Raw genomic sequence first — 26,124 nt, forward strand, 5'->3', positions numbered from 1 at the left:
GAATCAAAGAGGTTACCCTAGTTAACTTCCCAACGTAGTTTTAAGTCCTCCCATCAGAGGCAGCTATGAATTAAAGGGGTCACTGATGGACCCAAAACGGGTATGTTCAAAAATTTATACTCGCAAGCGCACGAATCGTATTCATAGAATAGTTTTCGTGTAAGCACGAGATCGAACCCAAAGGAGTTGTCTAAAATAAAAAAAGAAAACTATTTTAAATCAAAAGTAATAAATTCTAACCTAGTTCCAAAGATTGATGAGTTTTAATATTATGAACATAAAATAAAAGATTGAAAAATAAAGCTATTTAAGAGAATGAAAATAAACCAATAATGATTTGACAATAAGTGTTAAAAGAAAAGATTACTAAGATACTAGAATCCACAAAATGTAAGTTTAATAATATTTATTAGTATATTGATTCCCAAGTTTTAGTGATAGTTAAAATAATTTAAACTATCCTTTTTCAAAAAGATTTATAATTTTAAACACAATTTCTTATAAAAAGATAGGATTTTTCTTCACTTTTCAAAATTATAATTTCAAAGCATTTAGTGTAAATCAATCTAATGAAATAACAAATAAATCAATTAACATTATTTATAAGGCAAAACATAATATTTTTGTTCTAAGCATGGATGTGTACAATTTAATGACACATCTTACACAAAGAATATTATGTTTATGCACTAATGAAGAACAAAGTGTAAATATGTTCTAACAATCTAAAATACAAGATATTTAAGATGAAAGAAATATATGAAGAAGAAAAATCCATAGACTTTGTTGCATTACAAGGGAAATCAACATACAACATAAATATTACCTAGTTACAAGTTGCTTCATCATGATCTTAATAATCTTATGAAAAAGATTAGAAGCACATAACTAGAGTAGAAATTACAAAATAAATGACATACATACTTGCAAAATGCTCTTGAAAAACCCAAATGGAAGAGAGAATGGTAGAGAGAAAATGGGAGAAAAAGATAGTAACCAAAAACATTAAGCACCTCAAAAAATGGTCTTCAAAACCCTTATTTATAGCAAAAATGACATTATTAAAATAATCAATTTAAATTAAGTAAATTGATTAAAATAATAATAATATGGTAAATAGGGGTAAATTGTAGGAGTGATGATGATTTTGGGGTAAAAGTGTGTAGACAAGTGGGTAAAAAGGTGGCATTTTAGACAAGGGGACAATAAGCAAATTTATGGGCTCAAGAGGTGGTGTACGGTACACCAGGCGGCTGGGGCAGTGAAGCTTGCTGGCGGGCCTGGAGTTCAATGCTTCATGTGGTTGGGCTTGGGCCAATGCTGAGAGGAGGTGGCTGTGAGGAAATGGGCCTGGCATGATTGGGCTTCTTGATTGATGCAGAGAAGAGGAGACCATGGCTGCTTGGTCACGTGGAAGCTTGCTGGGAGTGGGAAGGATATGTGACTTGGTGGAAGTCATATATGCTGAATGGGGAAGTATCACACGTGAGCTCAACGTGGTGGAGCATGAGGGAGAGAAGCTAGGAGGTGCTGATGGAGGGAGCTTCTAGAGTGGGCTTGGGCCTTGGGCCAGGCTTGGGTTGGCTAAGCAAACTTCAAAAATGCCATTATCCATCTCTTTGTTTTTTTCCACAAAAATGCCACAAATGAAATAATTCTCCTACAAAATAAATTATAAACTAAATTAAAATTAAATATTTTCATTAATAAAATATACCATATAACTCCCATGAAAACATTAATTAAAATTTAATTTACATAACATTCACTTTTCAATAAAATCAAATTTTTAACATTCAAACTAACAATACTAATTTTAACTAATTCAATTACAACATAACACAATAAAATATCTATAAAAACATATAAAAATCTAGAAAATTACAATAAGACTAATAAATGCAAAATTACTTAAAAACTTAATAAATCAATTAATAACTCAAGAACTGAGCAACAATTAGCACATAAAAAGTGGTAAAATAACTCTATTTTGTAGAGTTATCACACCCCCAAACTTAAAGTTTTGCTAGTCCTCAAGTAAAAGAAAAATTAAAATACACCTATTTTTTTTTTTATTGGTGATATAAAAATGATTTTCTCAAAAATTGCACAATGAAAATAAATCTCAGAAATTATTATGAATAAAAGTTAAGCTTATGTAATTAATTAAATTGTCAATTTTGCTTTTAGAAAATAGGTTTTCATTAAAATTATTTTTCACTTAAACTTATAGGAAATAAGAGTGTTTATGAAAAATGTAATTTTTGTTACAAGCAAAATTGACCCTATAATTAAAAACAAAGCTTAAAAATTATTCATATTTTTAAGAGAATTAATTTCACACTCAATCAGAATTTTTATCATTGAAAATGAAAACTATCACCAAATTTTTTTTTTTTTTTAAATATATATATATTTTGAATTTTTATGAAAATGAACAAATAAAAAAAAATTAACAAAACAACAACATATAAATATATATATATTTTTTCAAACAAACATAAATAACATAAATAAAACACAATAAAACTCGATACCCCCAAACTTAATTTAAGCATTGTCCTCAATGTGTCAAAATATAAATATAAATTAAAATTGACAAGAGTGTAAAGTTTAGAATGGTCGTACCTCGATATTGTGCATTGCGAAAAGAGAACAAGATACAACGAACAAAAATTAAATTACACATAAAACAATAATACAAATAAAACACAAGTTATCAAGATCACACAGGAATCAAAGAACATGGTAAACAGGGTCCTCAAGGAGTATCTCATCCACTTCATCAGATTTTAATTCTAAAAATGGTTTTAATTTTTGTCCATTAACTTTAAATATATCACCATTTTTAGGATTTTCAATTTCAATAGCTCCACGTGGAAAAACAATACGAACAATGTAAGGACCGGACCACCTAGAGCGTAACTTTCCCGGGAATAAATGCAAACGAGAGTTGTATAAAAGGACTTTCTGACCTGGATAAAAATCTTTTCTCAAAATATTTTTATCATGGTAAAATTTCATGCGATCCTTATACTTTTTTGAATAGTCATATGCATCATTCCTAATTTCGTCTAGTTCATTTAGTTGAAGTTTTCGTTTCTCACCTGCCTTGTCTAAAGAAAAGTTTAACTGCTTAATTGCCCAAAATGCTCTATGTTCTAACTCAACAGGTAAGTGGCACGCCTTCCCATTCACAAGTCTGTAGGGTGACATGCCAATGGGTGTTTTGTACGCGGTACGATACGCCCATAATGCATCAGTGAGTCTTAAGGACCAATCTTTCCTAGTTGGGTTCACAGTTTTTTCTAAAATGTGCTTAACTTCCCTATTAGACACTTCAACTTGACCACTAGTTTGTGGGTGATATGGTGTTGAGACTTTATGTGTAATGCCATATTATTTCATCAAATGTTCAAATGGCCTATTACAAAAGTGTGTACCATTATCACTAATTATAGCACGTGGTGAACCAAAACGGGAAAATATATTTTCTTTCAAAAAACGAAGCACAACTTTGTGGTCATTAGTGTGGCATGCAATAGCTTCAACCCATTTAGACACATAATCAACTCCAACAAGAATATAAAGATTACCAAAAGAGTTAGGAAATGGTCCCATAAAATCAATGCCCCAAACATCAAATATGTCAATAATAAGAATAGGATTTAAAGGCATCATGTTTCTTTTAGTTAAACTTCCTAACTTTTGGCAACGTTCACAAGCTTTACAATAAACATATGTATCATGAAAGATAGTAGGCCAATAACAACCACATTGTAAAACTTTAGCAGCTGTTTTCTTACCACTAAAATGTCCTCCACATGCATGATCATGACAAAAAGATATGATTTTAGATTGATCACAGTTTGGAATGCATCTTCTAATTATTTGATCAGGGCAGTATTTAAACAAGTAAGGATCATCCCAAATAAAGTTTTTCACCTCAGAATAAAATTTAGATTTATCATGCTTAGACCAATGAGATGGTATTTCTTTAGTGACCAAATAATTAACAATATCAGCATACCAAGGCAATGAAGAAATATGCATCAATTGTTCATCAGGAAAAGTTTCAGTGATAGAAGTGGGATCATGTATAGTTTCAACAACTAGTCTAGATAAATGATCAGCAACAACATTTTCAAATCCTTTTTTATCACGTATTTCTAAGTTGAATTCTTGTAAAAGCAGGATCCAACGGATCAAACGAGACTTAGCATCTTTTTTTGATAAGAGATATTTTAATGCAGCATGATCAGAGTAGACAATAATTTTAGACCCTAACAGATAAGATCTAAATTTCTCCAATGCAAAAACAACAGCAAGCAATTCTTTTTCGGTTGTGGAGTAATTTAATTGAGCATCATTCAAAGTTTTGCTAGCATAGTAAATTACATGAGGTATTTTTTCAAGTCTTTGCCCTAAGATAGCACCTATAGCATAATCAGAAGCATCACACATTATTTCAAAAGGTATTTTCCAATCAGGAGGTCGAATAATGGGTGCAGTAGTCAACAAATTTTTTAATTTTTCAAAGGCAACATGGAAATTATTATCAAAGACAAAAGCATTTTCTTTTCCAAGTAAATGGCATAAAGGCCGAGAAATTTTGCTAAAGTCTTTTATAAATCTTCTATAAAAACCGGCATGGCCTAAGAATGATCTAATTTCTTTCACAATTTTAGGTGGGGGAAGTTTTGAAATAAGATCAACTTTAGCTTTATCAACTTCTATTCCATCAGATGTGATTACATGACCTAAAACAATTCCTTTTTTAACCATAAAATGACATTTTTCCCAGTTAAGCACAAGGTTTTTCTCTTTGCAACGAATTAAAACAAGTGAAAGATGGTCCAAACATTCATCAAAAGAGGAACCAAACACAGAAAAATCATCCATAAATACTTCAAGAAATCTTTCAACCATGTCAGAAAAAATTGAAATCATACACCTTTGAAAGGTCGCAGGTGCATTGCATAATCCAAAGGGCATGCGACGATATGCAAAAGTTCCAAAAGGGCATGTAAAAGTAGTCTTTTCTTGATCTTCTGGGGCGATGGGGATTTGGTTATACCCCGAATACCCATCAAGAAAGCAATAATATGCATGGCCAGCTAATCGTTCAAGCATTTGATCAATAAAAGGTAATGGAAAATGGTCTTTTCTAGTAACGTTATTCAGCTTTCTATAATCTATGCACACTCTCCACCTTGTTTGTACTCTAGTAGGGATTAATTCATTTTTCTCATTTTCAACAACTGTGATCCCAGACTTCTTAGGCACAACTTGAACTGGACTAACCCATTGACTATCAGAAATAGGGTAAATGATACCTACGTCTAACAATTTTATGACCTCTTCTCTAACTACTTCTTTCATATTTGGATTTAATCTTCTTTGACATTCCCGAGAGGTTTTAGCATTCTCTTCTAGATGGATTCTATGCATACATATGGATGGGCTAATTCCTTTAATGTCTCCAATGGTCCAACCTATGGGTTCTTTATGTTTTCTAAGGACATCTAACAACTTATTTTCTTGTTCTTTATCTAAAGCAGATGCTATGATAACAGGTAAGGTTTCAGATTCTCCTAGAAAAGCATATTTTAAATTTTCTGGTAAAGGTTTAAGGTCTAACTTTGGAGGCTCAGAAATTGATTGAACATGATCTAAGGGTGAAAAAGTTTCAACTTTGGTTTCATTTAAGGGCATAGGCTCTAGCAAAGCATTCACATCATCATTAAAGTCATCAACATGCAAGTTCATACCAAAGTATTTTTCACAAAAATCAAATAGGTCATTTCCATTATCTTCACAAATACTATCTATCATGTTAACTTCATGAACTTCTTCACACTCAACAGATTTAACCACATTAAAAACATTCAATTCAACAGTCATATTTCCAAAAGATAATTTCAAAACACCATTACGACAATTTATGATTGCATTAGATGTAGCTAAGAATGGTCTACCTAAAATGATAGGAATTTGAGCATGCATATTTTCCACAGGTTGAGTATCAAGAACAATGAAGTCAACAGGAAAATAAAATTTATCAACTTTTATCAAAACATCCTCTATAATGCCTCTAGGAATTTTCACAGAACGATCGGCTAATTGAAGAGTTATAGAGGTAGGTTTTAGCTCACCAAGACCAAGTTGCTTATAAACAGAATAAGGCAATAAATTCACACTAGCACCCAAATCAAGTAAAGCTTTGTTAATAAAATGATCACCAATAATGCATGAAATTGTGGGACACCCAGGATCTTTATATTTAACAAGACTCTTATATTGGATAATGGAACTAGCTTGTTCAGTTAAAAACGCCTTTTTAGGAACATTAGTGTTTCTTTTAACAGTACAAAGATCCTTTAAAAATTTAGAGTAGGCAGGAATTTGTTTAATGGCATCTAAGAAAGGGATATTGATACTAACTTGTTTAAAAACTTCTAAGATGTCATTGTATTGGCCGCCTTTTTTAATTGGAAGTAATCTTTGTGGGAATGGGGCTTTTGGAATGAAAGGATGGATTGGAGTTTCCTTGTTTGAAAAGTCATTGGCATTAGAACTAGAAGGCTGACTCTTTTCTTTTTCTTTTTCGTTTTCAACCTCGGGTATGTAATCGGGTTTGACAATTTTCTTTCCAGACCTAAGAGTTGAAATTGATTTGACTTCTCCATTATGACTAGACTTTCCTATCTCATATTGACCTTTTGGATTAGGGATAGGTTGACTAGGGAATGTTCCTTTCTCTCTATCAGCTAAAGCAGTGGCGAGTTGTCCTACTTGTGTCTCGAGTTTGGTAATTGATTGAGATTGATTTTGTAGGATTTGTTGAGTGGATTGCATAAATTGTTGTAAAGTATCTTCTAAGGAAGGTTTTCTTTGTTGCGGATATGGTTGATTTTGTGGGGCATGAGCTTGGTTTTGTGTGTTGTATTGGTGCCCTTGATTCATTTGGGGTTGGTTTTGTCTCCATGAAAAGTTTGGATGGTTTCTCCAATTTGGATTGTAGGTGGACGAAAATGGGCTATCATTTGGTTTCCCATAAGAATGAAGAGCATTGGCTTCCTCAGAAAAGGCTTCTTGGTAGGAAGGGCATGATTGGGCATTATGGCAAGGACTAGAACATATAGAACAAACATCTTTTCTAAGTTGAATTGGAGAGTTTATAGTTTGGCTTATGGCTAAAGCTTCTACTTTTCTCGCTAATTTGTCTAAGGATGTTCTTAATTCTAATTCTTCTTTTACTTCATACCTTCCTCCTCTTTTTGGTGAATTAGTTGACCTAGACCTAGGATCAAAATAATTCCATTGTTGTGAATTGACAGATAAATCTTCAAGGGCGTCCCACGCCTCTTGTCCTTGAAATTTTAAAAAATTTCCAGTATGCATAGATTGAATCATTTGACGATTAGAGGGAGTCAAACCATCATAAAAATATTTTACAAGTCTCCATTTTTCAAAACCATGATGAGGACATTTTAATAATAAATCTTTAAATCTTTCCCAACATTCATAAAACTCTTCATTATCTTTTTGAAAAAACTCGGAGATTTCTCTCCTTAGACTATCAGTTTTAGACATAGGAAAAAATTTCAGTAAGAATTTATTATAAAGTTGATCCCATGTAGTTATAGACCCCGTGGGAAGGGAATTTAACCAAACTTTTGATTTGTCTTTTAATGAAAAAGGAAACAATCTTAGTTTGACTGACTCATCAGAAAAATTTTGAAATTTAAATGTTGAGCAAATTTCTAAGAAATCTTTGAAATGCATGTAAGGATCCTCTCTATCTAACCCATAAAAAGATGGCAATAATTGAATGATTGCGGGTTTAAGCTCAAAATGAGTAGCAGAAGTAGTAGGTAAAACAATGCATGAAGGAGCATTAGATGAAATAGGTGCAAAATATTCAAGCAAAGTTTTTTCAGGCACAACATTTTCATCAATAGGATTAGCAATAGGTTCCATGATGCTCAAATTTTTACTAACACTTTCAAGTTCAAACAAAGATAAACGTCTTTTTACTAATCGTTTTTTAGAGTTACGTTCCCAATGATGCATACAATTTTCACAAACAAGGCAACAAGGAAAATCTCAAACAAGCAATTTTCTGATGTGGAAGATCAGTTAAAACCGCAACCACAGAGCATACTTAGAATTTTTAGAGATTTCACAACAATATAATTCTTATGGTTTACTTGTCCCCAGGCCTATTTGATTCCACTTACTCGCGCACTACTAACAACTCCCCGAGGTTAATTAGTAGAGGCGGATGGGAATTTTGTTCAAATTTCCTTTAAGCAAAAATTGCTTATGGTGAAAGGACAAGATTTAGGTTTCTCTTTTTTTTTTTTCAAGTATTTTTCACAATATTACACTAAAATATTTAAAGAAGACAAAGAAAAATAAGGCAAAAATTAAATAAGACTAAAATTTAGGCAAGAGTAGGGAGGCATAGCATGCCATCAACCATAACAAAATTAAGGTAAAAACTAGGAGGCACAAGTGCCATCAACTTAAACATAAGATAGAGGGCTAGGAGGCAAAATTGCCATCAACTAGTAATTTGCGGAAATTAAATAAAATAAAAATTACAATAATATAAATAAAGAAAATTACAACAAATGTTAGGAGGCACAAGTGCCGTCAACTAACAAAGATATAAAAGAAATAAAATTACAACAAAATTATACCAAAATTAGGAGGCACAAGTGCCATCGACTATAAAAATTAAAAGGATAGATAGGAGGCACAAGTGCCGTCAACTAAAAAAACAATAAATATAGAAATAGAAGTATATTTTTTTTTTGTATGGGTGGTTGAACCGTCCCAAATTTCTTTTTATCTTTTTTTTTTTAGTTTTTTATAGATATATATTTTTTTCGTTTTTATTTTTATTTTTTAAGTGCAAAAATTAAAATAACTAGTAGAAGAATTTACTAACCTTGAGATAATTTTCGTTTCTTTTCTCTTGCAACTCCCCGGCAACGACGCCAAAAACTTGATTGACCCAAAACGGGTATGTTTAAAAATTTATACTCACAAGTGCACGAATCGTATTCATAGAATAGTTTTCGTGTAAGCACGAGATCGAACCCAAAGGAGTTGTCTAAAATAAAAAAAGAAAACTATTTTAAATCAAAAGTAATAAATTCTAACCTAGTTCCAAAGATTGATGAGTTTTAATATTATGAACATAAAATAAAAGATTGAAAAATAAAGCTATTTAAGAGAATGAAAATAAACCAATAATGATTTGACAATAAGTGTTAAAAGAAAAGATTACTAAGATACTAGAATCCACAAAATGTAAGTTTAATAATATTTATTAGTATATTGATTCCCAAGTTTTAGTGATAGTTAAAATAATTTAAACTATCCTTTTTCAAAAAGATTTATAATTTTAAACACAATTTCTTATAAAAAGATAGGATTTTTCTTCACTTTTCAAAATTATAATTTCAAAGCATTTAGTGTAAATCAATCTAATGAAATAACAAATAAATCAATGAACATTATTTATAAGGCAAAACATAATATTTTTGTTCTAAGCATGGATGTGTACAATTTAATGACACATCTTACACAAAGAATATTATGTTTATGCACTAATGAAGAACAAAGTGTAAATATGTTCTAACAATCTAAAATACAAGATATTTAAGATGAAAGAAATATATGAAGAAGAAAAATCCATAGACTTTGTTGCATTACAAGGGAAATCAACATACAACATAAATATTACCTAGTTACAAGTTGCTTCATCATGATCTTAATAATCTTATGAAAAAAATTAGAAGCACATAACTAGAGTAGAAATTACAAAATAAATGACATACATACTTGCAAAATGCTCTTGAAAAACCCAAATGGAAGAGAGAATGGTAGAGAGAAAATGGGAGAAAAAGATGGTAACCAAAAACATTAAGCACCCCAAAAAATGGTCTTCAAAACCCTTATTTATAGCAAAAATGACATTATTAAAATAATCAATTTAAATTAAGTAAATTGATTAAAATAATAATAATATGGTAAATAGGGGTAAATTGTAGGAGTGATGATGATTTTGGGGTAAAAGTGTGTAGACAAGTGGGTAAAAAGGTGGCATTTTAGACAAGGGGACAATAAGCAAATTTATGGGCTCAAGAGGTGGTGTACGGTACACCAGGCGGCTGGGGCAGTGAAGCTTGCTGGCGGGCCTGGAGTTCAATGCTTCACGTGGTTGGGCTTGGGCTAATGCTGAGAGGAGGTGGCTGTGAGGAAATGGGCCTGGCATGATTGGGCTTCTTGATTGATGCAGAGAAGAGGAGACCATGGCTGCTTGGTCACGTGGAAGCTTGCTGGGAGTGGGAAGGATATGTGACTTGGTGGAAGTCATATATGCTGAATGGGGAAGTATCACACGTGAGCTCAACGTGGTGGAGCATGAGGGAGAGAAGCTAGGAGGTGCTGATGGAGGGAGCTTCTAGCGTGGGCTTGGGCCTTGGGCCAGGCTTGGGTTGGCTAAGCAAACTTCAAAAATGCCATTATCCATCTCTTTGTTTTTTTCCACAAAAATGCCACAAATGAAATAATTCTCCTACAAAATAAATTATAAACTAAATTAAAATTAAATATTTTCATTAATAAAATATACCATATAACTCCCATGAAAACATTAATTAAAATTTAATTTACATAACATTCACTTTTCAATAAAATCAAATTTTTAACATTCAAACTAACAATACTAATTTTAACTAATTCAATTACAACATAACACAATAAAATATCTATAAAAACATATAAAAATATAGAAAATTACAATAAGACTAATAAATGTAAAATTACTTAAAAACTTAATAAATCAATTAATAACTCAAGAACTGAGCAACAATTAGCTCATAAAAAGTGGTAAAATAACTCTATTTTGCAGAGTTATCAGTCACCTAGTTGCCCTGGTACGAAGTAGACACATTGTTGCCATGAATACTTATGTACTCTACTCATTCTTAATGAATATATTTCTTATTGGCGCGTCACACTCCTCATTTACGCGAGCATATATCTGCCTATTGTATACCCATTGCCAATTGAAATTATCAAAGTACATGAGAAAAATGATCAAAGTGTCCGACGAGATGAATCTCGCCAACCGCTTGGGGGGCAGAGTGTTGGAGATGTGCCTTGAAAGCATATGTAGTAAACATTGTTTTCATGAAATAAATAAATAAATTGAATTTGTTATGCATATATTTTATAGACTATATTATTCTATGATAATATTATGTAAATATCAGGAAAATTCCTAAGTTCATGTATGTAATCTCAAACACGTATTAGTACGAGAGGATTGTGTTTGAGATAAATGAACTTGAATAGTTCGTAGTAAAATAAAGTTATGGAATCTTTAGATTAATTACTGCAAGTACGGTCCACTAGTATTATGAATACATGTGATCAAGATCCGGATCACTAGTGTGGTAGGACACTTTAGTGGAGGTGCTTTATATATTAGAGAATATATAGAACTGGACCAGATATGTTTATTAATACTTAGTTAAATACCGTTTCGAAGTATTAATTAAATATATCAACTGATGATCATATACAAATAGATCTTAATCCTGAGGTTACTATGAACTCCTGTTTATGTTATATGAGTTCTTTGATTCACTTGTTAGGGTCTGTCAGAATGATCAGGCTAAAAACTTTTGTTTTGGGAACTCATTAATATAGATGGCTGGGGACATAGTATACAGATATGGAATCTATACCTTCTCGCAAGAGATTGAATGATGGTTCTCTTAAGGGTTGACTTTTGGGACTGAAAGGTTATTGAGCTCAAATTCATAATTTAGTTATGAATTAACCTTCACTAGTAGAGTCAATGGTACTTAAGGAAACAAGAGATAATTAAAAGGGTAAAACGTTAATTTTCTTCCCGATTAATTATGAACCATTATTAGAGGGTCAAGTTGTATGCAATGATTATATCAATGGACGCTTTATGATTATAAAGTACTCAGTAAATGAAATGTCTATAATTACAAGAGTGTAGTCTCATATTTATAGTGGAATAATCATGAGATTAATAAATTAAGATTATTTAATTAAAGAGTTTAATTAATAATCTCAAATTTATTGGAGCTTGGAATTATAGGTCCATAGGTCCCCATAGCGGCTCTATCAACACTGTTCAAGGTAAGAGTTGATATGAAGGGAAAATAGTTTAAAGACATATTTAAGAAGAAACTTGTTCTTCAGGCCAAATATGCAATTATATGATAATAGTGATTAATTAATTAATTACAAATTAGTTGTAGTTAACAAAATTAATTAATATTTAATTATTGTATAATTTTCGAAATTATACTAAATAATTAAATTTAATTTCGAAATTTAATTAAATAATTAATTAATTGTAATTTTTGAAATTATGATTAATTAAATATTTATTTTTGAAAATTTTGGATTTAATTAATTGGTAGAATTAATTAAATATCTTTATTTGAGTGGGAGAAAATAATCTGATAAGTTCTAATTGGATTTGAATTTAAAAGATTGATATTTATTCAAATAATTAATTATATTTGATAATTAATTAAAAAGATAGTTCATTTGAATTCAAATTTGAATTAGCTATCAGGTTGTTAGATCTTATCTGACAAAGAAATTTGAATAAATAATTAAATAAAATTTGTAAAACAAATATCCCTAGAAATTAGGAAGCTACACGTTCACACACAGTCCAGGACTGTGTGTGGCGTGTAGCACCAGTGTTTTTCAGGGATGGGATTTTCAATTTTATTTATTTAATTAATTAATTAATGGATAATTCGAAAATTGGTTTTTGGATTTTTTCATTAATGGAATAATTAATTAATTAAAAAGTAAATTGTAAAATGGTTACAGATTTATTTTTAAATTTTGAATATTTTCTGTTAAGTAAGACTGGTCAGATTATTATTCAAAATAAGAGAAGTGAGTGTGAGACAACTCAGAACATTCGCTATGTGAAAAATAGAACGATAGTTTTCTCTCTCCCTGAAAATAAAGAACCAATTCTCAGGCCTATTCTCTTGATCTCATGAGTTGAGTAGATCAAGAAGAATCACAAATAAACTATCCTTCATTCTCTAAGTGCCCACACATTTCTTGAGGTGTAGAGAACGCTTTGGAAGATCTTGGTGTGAGTACGTGGGAGCGGCTTGGATAGGAAGATCGTTCTAAATACGAAAAGATAGCAAGGACACTTGATAGGCTTCAAGAGGTATGATTTCTATTAGTATCTTGTTTATGATTAATGTATGTATATTAATGGATCCGCATATTTAAAGGTAGTTTAAATATGTTACAAAAATTTTGTTGTACATTGGGCCAACCACACCACATTTCCGCTGCGTATTAGGAAACTCGTTCCTAACACAGAGTATATAGCAAAAAATAACTAAATAAATAAAATAAAGAAAAAAACCTTGCAAGGCACCTCTTGAGTTCATGAGGGTTAGAAACCCTTATAGATATCAAGGGAGCCAAAAGGTCATATAGGGATAACCTCACAGCAAAGGCTAGACACCTCCGCGAGGGGTATGGTCTCAATGAGGACATCTGCTGATAAACCTAGAGCACCTCTTGAATTCATAGGATTAGCTACCCTTATGGATGTCAAGGGAACCAAAAGGTTCTACAAGGACAACCTCATGATAGGCTAACACCTCCACCAGGGGTAAGACCTCAAGGGGGACATCCACCAATAAACCTAGAGCGGCCACCAAGCCGTCTAGCCGAAAAGTGTCCGACAAGAGACGCTTGTGAAAAAAAATCAAAAGGTTTCACAAGGATAACCCCCTAATAAAGGCTGATACCTCCACGAGGAGAAAGGCCTCAGGTAGAGCATCCACCAATAAGCCTAGAGTGGCCACCAAGCCATCTAGCCAAAAAGGGTCCTAAAAGAGACCCTTGTAAAAATAGTACTATGCATAATGACGAGAAGGACGCTCCTCGCAATAAATAACAAGCGCGCGCGAAAATATATAAAAGGATAGCAAGAACCCAAAGAGTCAACATATCCTTACTAATACATTCAAGATGCACCGAAGAGACTATTACTACCGGTCCAGATAAAACATCAGCAAGCTATCACAAAAAAGAGACCTATCGAACCCATTTTGCTCCTGCATATAGAAGCGGGCTCAAAAGGACCTCGACACCATCGGAGCATAGTAAGTGTAGCATCATAATAAGTCTACAAGGGCACCTAAAGACCTCCTCATAGACTAGGGAGCAAGTGTGGATGCCAAAAATCCACAAGGAAAAATATATGATCCCATGCTAAAATAAGTAAGGGTCTGTAAGAATTGACCCACCAAGCAACATGTGGACGCCAAAAAATTCCCACTCTTAAAAGACCTTCATTGCATGTCCCCCAAGGCATCAGATAAGCATAGGAAACAAAAGATTACAATCTGGCATCAAGCGCACCCCGTCCGAGGTCACCTGACACCTTACTCAAAGTGTCATGCGTCATCAACAAGCCAGCTCGCACCAAGGAAAAGTAGCACCAAAGGAGATGGCCTCTCGCATGGGTTGTGGCCTCAAATTGATGGTAGCACCTCGCGCCTAAAGGGGCCTCGCGCTAGGAGGGTGCCTCACGCTTGGAAGGACCTTGCGCCTGGGAAGGGCCTTGTGCCTGGAGTGGCCTCGCGCCAGGAGGGTGCCTCATCCCTGGAGGAGCCTTACGCCTGAGAGGGCACCTCGCGCCTGGAAGGGTGCTTCGCGCCACGAGTGTCTTGTGCATGGGGACTGAAGTGAGACCCTCGTCGCAGGAATCATGTCTCATAGCATACGTCGCAGGCCTCGTTGAAGAGGCCTTATATCCCTCCCTAAGATAAGCACCACCAACAGGGCACCTCCTTCCTTGTGGATCTCACAAGATGCAGAGTCAAGGACCTCTTGAACATGCATTCGAGGAAGGTTAGAGAAGACCTCATGACAATTCAGTATTAAGTCAAAAGAGGTGGGAACAACGAAGTGTGTCATCCATGATAACATATAAGAAGTCCAATACTTGAAGCTCATAGGAGCAATGTATCTTGGGAGGGTGAGAACCTCCTTATGACTCAAAGAGCTCGTACAGGTATGGACACAACATCCACGCCAGACAAGTAGTGGTAGTACAACAATGGTGCATAGTAAGGACTCCCCAAGCACTCCTATGAGGTTTGTACCCGGCAAGTAGTGGAGGTACGACATGGTACCATGGCAGGAGTACTTTTGCAGACCCTTGACACATAATGGAGCCGACCACCACTCCTCCAACACCACTACCACCTGCAGCCTATATATGCAGCTCCTGGACTCTTCGGGACCACAATGTACCAAGAGTCATTAGAGCTCACCTATAAATATGACCTCATTTCATCATTGAAGGGGATTGGCAAATTTTTGTAACCCCAAATCATTAAAAGAGAAATACACAAGTTTTCCTCCATTGTTTTTCTATAACTTTTGTATATGTTCTTCTAAGTTCACTTGAGTTTTCCAACCTAAGTTCGTTGACGAGTTTTTACCGTCAACAGCGGTGATCCATGTCCTGTCATTGGGCAGCCATCTTGGCTACTGCGATGGTGTTCATAGCGCACAAGCGTGCAATCTCTTCTTTTAGGGTGGCGACGTCCCCCTGAACTGCTTCAGGCTCTTGGGGGACGTGGTTGCCATTGCCCTCTTCTAAGTTCTCACGATGGTCTTCCTTAACGTTCCTCAGAGGAGGAGGAGTTGGTGGGGTCGTAAAGGCCATTTTCTTTGGTTGTACTGTGTAGGTGCCATGACCACCGAGGGAGTGGGTAACCTTGGGTGGTAGGTGACGAGATCTCACTCTGAGACTCACACTCTCAATGAAAGCACCAAAATGTTGACTCTTTTTTTTGTCAACTTACACGGAGCAATGAATGAAGAGTTGTTTTGTGTGTAAAATCTGGAGTGGAATCTTGGCTGTGAATAGTGAACCAAAGAATGAGAAATAAATGTGGTAATAAATGAAAGAAACAAAGGTTTATAATGGTTTGACTTTAAAAAGATGATGATGAACTTTGAACCCTCAAGAACAAGTACACCAAGTTTGATCTTGTTCTTTGGGCGGTTACAGCAATGGAGAGTGAGAGCTCTATTGAAGAAGATGAATAGTTACTGACTTAATGAGCCAACTAGCTAGATTCGGCCAAATCCATATTGATTTGACTCAATCCCCTTCTTGCATCTTGATTTGCACTATTTATAGCCGCGGAGAAGAGAAGAGCTGACGATGAACTTATTTCCCGATCAGGCTAATTTTTGGTACACTTGGATGAATGCAGGTTTCTATCTCACCAAAAATGGTATTCCAACGTGTCTTGTTCATTTAAAGGTTGAAGGTGCACTCTTGTGCTGGAGTAGACTTGTTGGTGAGATCCATTTTCGCCTAAGAGCTGAGGGAATAACGGGGGTCATCCTTCCTAGGTGAGTAACGGTGACTGTGGTGTCTTCCCACTTCACCACTTGTTTTGACACGTCATCAGCCTCGCAAGCCGCTACATGGTAATGCCAAAATTTGGGTATAACACATACTCTCGGGCTTCTTTTCTTGCGTTGCCTGCATGAGCCCTTGTTGTACCAAAACATCTTTCGCCATGCTCTGCCATATACTAAAATTGTTCTTTCCATCAAAAGCTCAATCTCAAATTTTGTGGAAGACATCATCTTTGACATATTTGGGGAAGATCTGAACCTTGACTTTGGTACCTCTTGTTGGGAAAAAAAAAAGACAAACTTCCCAAGCGTAGCAGAAACAATGAAGAAGCAAATAAATTTACTCAGTTTGGTAAAATTACCAAACCCACAAAGAGAGATCTATTTCACTTCAAACTTCAATATTACATACTCAAACTCTCTCAATCTCTCTACCAAAAACCCAATATACCCTTTGCTTCTCACTCGCACACTCTCTACACTTCAAACTCACTCTCACTTCTCTTCGAAAACCACTCTCTTCTAAACTAACTGTCTCACATACACAAAATACATTTATAGAGTTGTAAAACCTGGGCACCAAGACAACTTGCCCAACAAGACACTCATTTTACACAAATTAATAATTACCTAAAATTAGCTACTCCATAATGAACTTAACTTGGATCCTACATAAATCTTGATAATAGTTAAACTTTGTAACTCTCTTTAAAACTAAAAGAGAGAAAAATGGTGTTTGGGAAAACTTTATGCCCTATCCCATAAGCATAAAGTACTGAGTATCATATTAATAAATTGAATCTCATTACACGAGTAATACAAAGCTAACATTCTAACAGTATGCCAGCTGGCTAACAACCATATAACTAACCAACGCCTATTGTGTTACCTGACATAACAACATTACAACTGCCTGAACTATCACTAACAAACTCTTGATACTCAATAATAGTTGACTGACTGACTGACTGCATACATGGTGTCTGGTCTTGTAACAGTTGAATAAAGTAAACTGCCAATTAAACTTTGAAATTTTAATTCATCTGCTTTTGGTGAGTCGTTTTCTTTCTTGAATGCTTTATTGTTGTCTAATGGAGTTGGTAATGTCTTACAACCTTCCATTTTGAATTTCTTCAAGCGTGTCTCCTACTCTTTGTATCAGACAGACAGGCATGCTAACATTACTTGTAAATTGAAGTTTGTCTTTTCAAATGCCTACCATAGTGCTTGCTACTATCACATCAGTATGAGTATGAGTATGGTTGCAAAATTCAAGACTGATCACTGTCACCAAGAAATGTAGTTAGTGGCCTATGCTTTCTTGAAGTCTAAGTTTCATTGTCACTTTGACAAAATCAAGGGTAAAGATATGGACGTCAGTATAATATAATGACATGAGGATCTATATGGAGTAACTCATATTTTTATAAGTGGTTTAATATTTTCAAACACTTTCTATATAAGACACTATACTTTAATACATGTTAAGACGATAGCTATATTGGCTCACTAATCTCAAACCGCAGAATTAGGTCAATGTGGAGGAGTAGATAGCTTTCAAGGAGGTGCTAAGAGTACCATACCAAAGTTCTTTCATTAGATGTAGTGTACTAAAAGCTTAATTATCTTTCGTGACACTGCCGCATAAATCCATTTACAGCGAATGAATTTCAATATTTTCCCATCCTTAGAAACAAGTATTGGTGTAGAATTCTTTGCCACATTTACTACTTATACTAGGATAATCCATCATTTTTGGTCAGAAACTATTAGTTGTATTGTATTGTATTTTTACTTCACTTCACTTGGGACTTTACTTAGATTGTATTCATTTTCACATTATAATAAGAAAATAGACCCAGTTTGGTCTCATCAAATGGGAAGTTTGGTCTCATCAAATGGGAAGTGGACTTTATATATGCATGGGTTTCCATAGAAACTGAGGTAAATTTATGTGTAAATTATTTTATACGTTTTAGATTTCATTCCTAAGATTTTCTGAAACATGTTTATTTGTCTTCTCTTCTAAATGGAAGATGAAATGTATTGGAATAACTATTATTAATATTAATAGCTTTCTGAGAGTTTAGGACTAATATATATTATAGTGTAATATTTTCAATAGTTGTTTCTTTTTTTGGCGCGTAGCGATTGTGCTCACTATTGTGCACACAGTGGATGAAGCACAATTATAACCCTCTAACATGACACTTCTATTTATTTGCAGATAACAAATGTCAATGACCGTCTGGCGGCATTAAGTATTTGATCTGAAATGGCGACTATGCAGAGTGCTTTGTTTCCTTGTAGTTCTCTACTTAATGACACTTCTTCGTTTTGTAAGCTCAATGAAGTCCGTCTACTCAATTTCAAAGATCAATCTTCTATAAGTTCATCCAGAAGTTTTAGTGGCAACTCAACCTCAAAGCCAAATACACTACAGGCCCAGATTTCCCTTAGTGCGGATAATACCAGAAGCATTTGTCATCATCCCAGAGTCGAGACTCGGACCGATTTCGACATATGTCATTGCCTTCTTTCTTTCCTGAACAACGAACTTATTTATGATTGCAGGCAGATACATGCTGCAGCTGTAAAGCTTAATGCTTTTGAAGTGGACTGTGTTATTGGGAACAAGCTAGCTGTTTTGTACTGTAAGAAGAAGGAGTTATTTGGTTGTGCCCGCCAGTTGTTTGATGAAATTCCCAAACGAACCAGACCAGGTTATTTGGCGTTAATTAACACATATTGCTGGTTAGAACAATGGGAAGATTTTTTTTGGCTCCTAGGATTGATGGTTAGTGAAGGGTTGTTTCCTGATAAGTATCTTGTACCTACTGTTCTTAAAGCCTGTTCAGCATTGAAGTTGTCAAGGAAAGGTAAAATGCTTCATGGGTACATCACAAGGAAGGATTTAAATTCAGATATTTTTGTTGGGAATTCACTTATTGATTTTTATGCAAATTGTGGGGAATTGAGATCTTCCAGCAGTGTTTTTTATGCCATGAGAGAGAAAGACGTAGTATCGTGGACTACCCTTGTTTCAGCTTACCTGGACGTAGGCCTTTTAGATTATGCCACTGAGGTTTTTCATTCTATGCAGTTGAATGGGGTGAAGCCTGACTTGATATCTTGGAATGCACTTGTATCTGGGTTTGCACGGAATGGAGAGATTGATTTGGCTCTACAGTATTTGGAAGAAATGCAAGAAATGGGAGTGAAGCCAAGGGTTAACACTTGGAATGGAATCATTTCTGGTTGTGTTCAAAACAAGTATTTTGAAGATGCATTAGATGCATTCTACAGTATGTTGTGGTATCCTGAAACCCCAAATTCTGTTACAATTGCAAGCATTTTACCAGCTTGTGCAGGATTAGAAAATCTTAATTTAGGAGAGGTGTTTCATGGATATGCTCTTAGACATCAGCTTTGTGGAAACATTCATGTGGAGGGTTCATTAATCGATATGTACTTAAAATGTGGAAGAACCGACAATGCAACTAAAATTTTTTATAAGGCAGAAAACAAAAACACAACCATGTGGAATGAAATGATAGCAGCATTTGTAAATGTGGGGAATATGAAGAAGGCAATGGAGCTTCTCAGGCTGATGCAAAATGATGGTCCAAAACCTGATGTCATATCATTTAATACTATGCTTGCTGGCCACGCAAGAGTTGGACAAAAATATGAGGCATATAAATTGCTGTCTGAAATGGTCCAGATGGGTTTAAGTCCAAATGTTGTTTCCTGTAATATTTTAATTTCTGGTTTTCAACAATCTGGGCAAAGTTATGTAGCTCTGAAGTTGTTTCAGGACATGCAATCTTCATCAAATGGTAGCTTCTTCAGTGACATGTTCCCTCAGTCTGCTCGACCAAACTCAATAACTACCACCAGTGCTCTGACAGCTTGTGCTTACCTAAATCTAAAACGTCAAGGAAAGGAAATCCATGGATACACATTGAGGATTGGATTTGAGTGCAATACCTATGTCTCCTGTGCATTGGTTCATATGTATTCAAAATGCGGTGATATTGTTTCAGCAACCAAAGTTTTCAAGAAAATAGATGATAGAAACACAAGATGTTGGAATGCTTTTATTGCAGGGCATGTCAACAATATGCATCCTGGTGTTGCTTTTACACTTTTCAGCGAAATGCTAGCAGAAGGTGTTGAACCTAACCCAATGACACTCATGATACTTCTCATTGCTAGTGGTGATATGGCAACTTTGAGAACTGGAAAAGAACTACATGGTTATGTCTTAAGGCGTCTGTTTCAGAAATCAAATAATCATCTTGCTGATGCCCTGATAGGCATGTATGCGAAGTGTGGTGTTATTATTGAGGCCAAATCGGTGTTTAACTCTGAAGTTAAAGATGTTGCTCTGCGGAATTCCATGATGCCTGCTTATTAATTTATTCATATACTAAATCAGATGGTCAATAAACAATACAGAATAGATCGGTAAAAATTATTTACAATATATCGGTATATATATTAATTGATGCGTGTAATATATTTTAGATCTTTTAATACAGGCATAGAAAGAGAACAAATGTGGAAAAATAGTCATAATAATTTACTTATATAGAGCTGGAAGTTTAACCAAGAACTAGCTATACTTTTGTAATATTATTATATAAATTTTGGGGGTATGAAGGTTCAGCTACAAAACTAAGTGTTTAAGTGCTGTTTCTTCCATACCTTGTGATTGTAGTTACTAATGCTATATATCTAATATTGGGCAGTATATGAACTTTCCAAGAAAGAAGTAAAGTTGGCACACCTGAAAGACCCCTCACTGATTTAAGTCATTTGAGCTACAGAGGATACTGGACGAGAGTACTTTTAGACATTTTGAAAAAGCACAAGGGCAATATTTCTATCAAGGTATGCATTTCTGAATCATTATGTTACTTCAGGATATTGCTTATGCTTTTTTTTTTTTTTTTGAGCTTGTTGAAGGTCATTTTGGCCATTTAACTTTAACAAGTGTTCACTATGATAAAATACATATATATTTTCATTCTGAAGTTTTGGGCTTAGTGTGTAGCTTGACGATTTTGTTTCCAAATTTTGTCAGGAGCCGAGTGGCATGGTAGCCATAAATTGACGACCCTACAAGGCCTAGAAATTGGAATTGATCCAGTATAGAAAGGTGCAGATCCTAAAGTTCTGGATCGTCGTCTAAAAGCAGCGCGTCGTGGGGGTCTCGAGGTTGATGTTACCAAGTTGATCTGGACCCCATACAAAGAGCAAGGTTGACTGACTTCTCTTCTCTTCTCTTCGACAATAAGGTTCCTTTCCAGATAAAAAAAAGACACTTGAGTTGAGTGGTCACTTACTTCTTCTGCTTGTATAATATAAAACCATCATTAGTGGACTCCATCTCCAGACTCTATATATAGACTAAGGTTCTTTCTTTAGCAGCATGAAACAGAAAATGGTCCATTGTTTCCTAATCCTACCCTAGGGTCTTAATTACTCTTGATACCACCATATGTTTCTGATTTATCTTTGACATGTTAATAATATTAGTTATTCACGACCTCGCAATCAGATTCCTTCATTTGCTACTTGATTGTAAAAGGTCTTGAAGAAAAGTTTGCGTGTGTAGAAATGAGATTTGAGAGAAAGAATATGAGTAATGAAAAATGTGATCCCAGTGACTGAAGTTCACCGAGGCTTAACTTCATATATATAGACATGAGCTACCGAAAGAGTAAGAAGCTACAAGAAGCTTCTGCAACAGAAAGTTGTTCCAGTAATCGGAAGGTTGTTACAACTCCATAACTAACTTATAAACTGTCTAACTGAATACAGCTCAAGAGCTAACTAAAAACAGTTGAAGGAAAATATACTATCCATGCTCCGAAGAGGTATCTCAAATATGTAGCACTTGCAACGACTACAACTATGTTATCATCATCAATCACACATCATTTGAATATTGATGTATTTATGAATTAGATATATCTTAATAGATCAAGTTGTGCCACTTCAAATGCTACTGAGATAAGAAATGGGACATAGTATTAGACATTTGTTCTAAGATATGAAGAAAAATGGTACGAAATATGATGTGGTGAATTAGATCAAATCATCAAATGCATTGCAAACTCTGGTTAAGTAGGACCAAAACCTGTAAAAAAAAAAAGCTCTCTTGAAGTTGCTAACGCTTTTTGAGGGGACGCGGGAACCGAGTTTAACCTCTTGATTCTCCCTTAATAAAGGAAAAAGAAAAGAAAACGGTTGAACAGTAATTGGTTAAAGTCACAGACAGACCTCATTAGTAGTAGTAATGATAATAAAGTCACTGGACAATGGAAAGAGTAATAGGTCCTTGCTTTTACTTGGCTCTGTGGTTCTTGTCTCCTAGTGAGTGAGGAAAACCAAACGACAATTCTACACTAAAATAAAAATATACATCTCAAACGCCGTGGCAGTGGACAATTCTATTGAATGGGCTGTCTGATATAGGTCCAACAACAGAAAGGACTTAGACTTGTACAAACATGGCACGTGCTGTTGCTCCCTACAGTTTCCTTTCCAAATGTTGTTCATTTATCACCCCCAAAATCCCAAACTAAATGACCCCAACAATTTCATTCCATGAATTGCATGTTTAGAGTTACAGAAAAGAAAAGAAAAAAAAAGGTGCTTTCTATTGAAAATGTAAAGTCTCCCATTAACTTCAAGAAAAGAATATTATGAACAATAGCATTCATTCATTGCTTCATATTACATGATATCATGACCAGAATTAACAACTATCAATATGTATATGTCTCTTGAAACACTGAGTCAAACAATTTTTATAAAAAATTTATAAACCCATAACATTTTAGACAACCATTTACAAACCAATATTACCCTTTGTTTTTCCTATCTATTAAACTCCGTCACTAAATATATAGATATATATATATATATCTATCACCTTCACTTTCTGGTAATAATAATACTAAAACTTAAACTGTTGTGGGTTGAAGATGATGTTTGGGATGGTGAATCTGTTGGAGCTGTAATCCTCTCAATGCGGCACCGCCGGATCTTCTCTTCCACAAACTCTCCGACTCACCTTGTTGACCTCCCGCCGGCCGTTTAATCACCGGCAACGGCGGATCCATTGCCATGATGTCGATCTCAGAAACACAATTCTCACTCTTAGCTTCACTTCTGCACAACCCATTTCCGCCACTGATGACCTGACCTCGCCTCCGGCCTCGGCCTCGACCGCCGTCGCAAGCAACGGAGACGGAGACGACGGAGGGATTGATGACGGCGGTAGTGGCGGCGGCGACGAGATTTTTGCTGGAGAAAAACTTCTTCAGCTTGGAGTACTTGACGACGTGGCTATTGTTGTCGTTTTTGTTGTGCTTAGAAGTGGTGATTAGTGTCGTATGAGTGAGTAATGATCTAGTTGGAAAGCCGATTACCCTGTTGTTCCGCTTGACCTGGCCGATGCAACTGATTCTAGGGGATAAAGGGTCGTCTCCGGAAGAGGACACCGGCGACGGCGACGGTGACCGGCGGTTGACGCACCTGATGGGAAGGGGAAGGCCGACGTCTTTGATAGAAGGCTTCGAGCATAACATTGGTAAGAATGTGTTCTTTTGAGGATGGAAACGATGGCATTCTGGACCCATTAACTCCTTTACTGAAGATTAAAACGAACAAGAACAAAAATCTACGGATTGGGTTTGTGAGAAGAAGTTATTTGGGTTTTCAGAAGAAAATATTCGAGAGGGAGAGAGAGTTGGGTCAATAAGGTGAAGAGGGCAAAGAGCCAAAGACTTCGTCTGGGTCTTTTATTGTGTTCTTTCCGGGCGAAAAGCGTGTTTGATTTTTTCTAAAATGAGTTACTTTTTATTTTATTGTTAGGCCGGAAAATTTTGTCACATATGATTAAAAAAATGAAGATTATAAGATTGAATTGTTTCTGCTTTTAGTAAGTGTGAAATCAGTCATAAAATTAAGGAAGGAATGGTGTGTGTGGCCGAGACAGAAGTAAAGACCAAAAGGTCGACCATTAAATTGGTTAATTTGACTTATTTATTTCAATTTTTATTTAGTTAAAGGGTGGCACATTTTATTGGGAATTGAATCGTTGTAAGAGGAGGTAGGGTGTTGGAAAAAAATTGCAACCCACATAAACGGGTCACACCGCATCTTATCATGCGACTTTAAATTTTGTGTAGCATGGTATGAGTTGTATTTTTCCCAAATTGTGCAGCTCAGGTTTGAGTTGGAATTTTGTCATTTTAATTTGAGATTTAATTCTGTTTGTGTAGTTCAAATTTTAGTTGTATTATTAAAATTTAAAATTTTGGCTGTATTATTTAAGTTTAGTATTAAACTATTTATGTTTGTCATGGATGTAGAATGTTGCTAAATATGAATGGAATCATACAAGGGAAGGTCATATACAGTGCAGGTATAATTTAAAAAATTGTTCAAATTACATATCCAATATGATTCATTAAAATTGTCTCAAACCCCTAATATGACAGTAAAAGAAATAGAAAGGCAGCATGCGTAAATGAAGGAAAGCTCAAATGTCTTTAATAATGAGGTGAGCCAACCATTTAATGACAAGTCCACAAGCTTCTCTTCTCTTGCAATTATAGGCTGACCCTCTTCCTGTCTCCATCTAAAGGCTAAATTAAAAGCTCCTTATCTTCAAAGCAATCCATCTCACCATTTTTAGTTGACTCAACTCTTAATTATTATTAGCAAGCTGGTGTTGCCATTAGTTTAGCTAAGTAAATACAATATGGGGTTAATTCAGTCCAAAAATGAACAGGTCGAATAGTGCTAAACGGCTTTACCTTTTATAAAATAAGAAGTTTCCTCAACCAAAACTAATGTTGGGTGATGTAATAACCATCAATATAATATGAAATATTTATAATGTATGTATAAATACAAGATACTATAAAGTATTCTAGTGTATTTCTAATTATTCGTGATAAAATTATAAATTTATTTATTAATTGTGTAATATATGATGGGTGCTTTTGGTATGATTTTAGAAGTATAAATAAAAAAAATATTCTTAAAAAGAAAACAAAAAAACCGAAGTACAAGCTAAACTGCTTAACAATATCATGAAGCTTTTTCTTCAGGGTAAATAATATCATGAAGTCTTGAGCACATTAATCTGCCCTTTTCAAGTAAACTAGGTTATGTTTGTTTACTGTTTACGATAAGAATTAGTTATCTTAAACCTGTCTCTTTTTTCTAATTTTTTTATTACTATTATTATAAGAAGTGCTAAAGAAACTCTCTAGTCCACTCTATTTTGTACTTTCTCCATCACTTGATGACATGTGTCATCTTTTAAACAATATTAATTTTAATAAAATAATTCGACATTATATTTCAACTTTATTACAATTATGTTACCATCTAACACTTATTTTAGTTGTGTTTTATAAAAATTTTGTTTTTGAATTTTTTAAACACAAAAAGAGAAATATAATTTTATTTTTGTTTCTTTAATTTTAAAAATTAAAAATATATTTGGTAACTATTTTTGTTTTTTGTTTTTAAAAATAAAAAATAATTAACGCATTTGATAACTTTTATTTTTATTTTTTGTTTAACAATATGAGG

The 26,124-nt window shown here is 34.4% G+C and overlaps 2 protein-coding genes and 1 non-coding gene across 4 annotated transcripts; 2 read left to right on the forward strand and 1 right to left on the reverse strand.

The window, feature by feature from the left end:
- The first annotated feature begins 7,474 nt into the window (after positions 1-7,474).
- Positions 7,475-7,581, forward strand: LOC133807597 (small nucleolar RNA R71). Its single transcript, XR_009879500.1, has one exon. It is a non-coding gene; the product is annotated as a small nucleolar RNA R71 (small nucleolar RNA).
- An 11,081-nt stretch (positions 7,582-18,662) lies between these two features.
- On the forward strand, positions 18,663-22,755 carry LOC133807408 (pentatricopeptide repeat-containing protein At1g19720-like). 2 transcript variants are annotated; one of them, XM_062245727.1, is made up of 3 exons: positions 18,663-20,672; positions 21,255-21,396; positions 21,590-22,755. In XM_062245727.1, exons 1-2 carry the CDS (start codon positions 18,776-18,778, stop codon positions 21,314-21,316), a joined length of 1,959 nt encoding a protein of 652 aa, XP_062101711.1. In that variant the 5' UTR covers positions 18,663-18,775; the 3' UTR covers positions 21,317-21,396; positions 21,590-22,755. The 2 variants fall into 2 exon arrangements, with proteins under 2 accessions (XP_062101711.1, XP_062101710.1); XM_062245726.1 differs by lacking the exon at positions 21,590-22,755 and having other exon boundaries at positions 18,669-20,970; positions 21,255-21,393.
- Positions 22,756-23,199: 444 nt separating this feature from the next.
- LOC133807410 (uncharacterized) lies at positions 23,200-24,378 on the reverse strand. Its single transcript, XM_062245728.1, has one exon. The coding sequence runs from the start codon at positions 24,153-24,155 to the stop codon at positions 23,478-23,480; it is 678 nt and encodes a 225-aa protein (XP_062101712.1). The 5' UTR covers positions 24,156-24,378; the 3' UTR covers positions 23,200-23,477.
- Positions 24,379-26,124: the final 1,746 nt, after the last annotated feature.

This window comes from Humulus lupulus, chromosome X, assembly GCF_963169125.1.
Source record: "Humulus lupulus chromosome X, drHumLupu1.1, whole genome shotgun sequence".
Taxonomy (NCBI): Eukaryota; Viridiplantae; Streptophyta; class Magnoliopsida; order Rosales; family Cannabaceae; genus Humulus; species Humulus lupulus.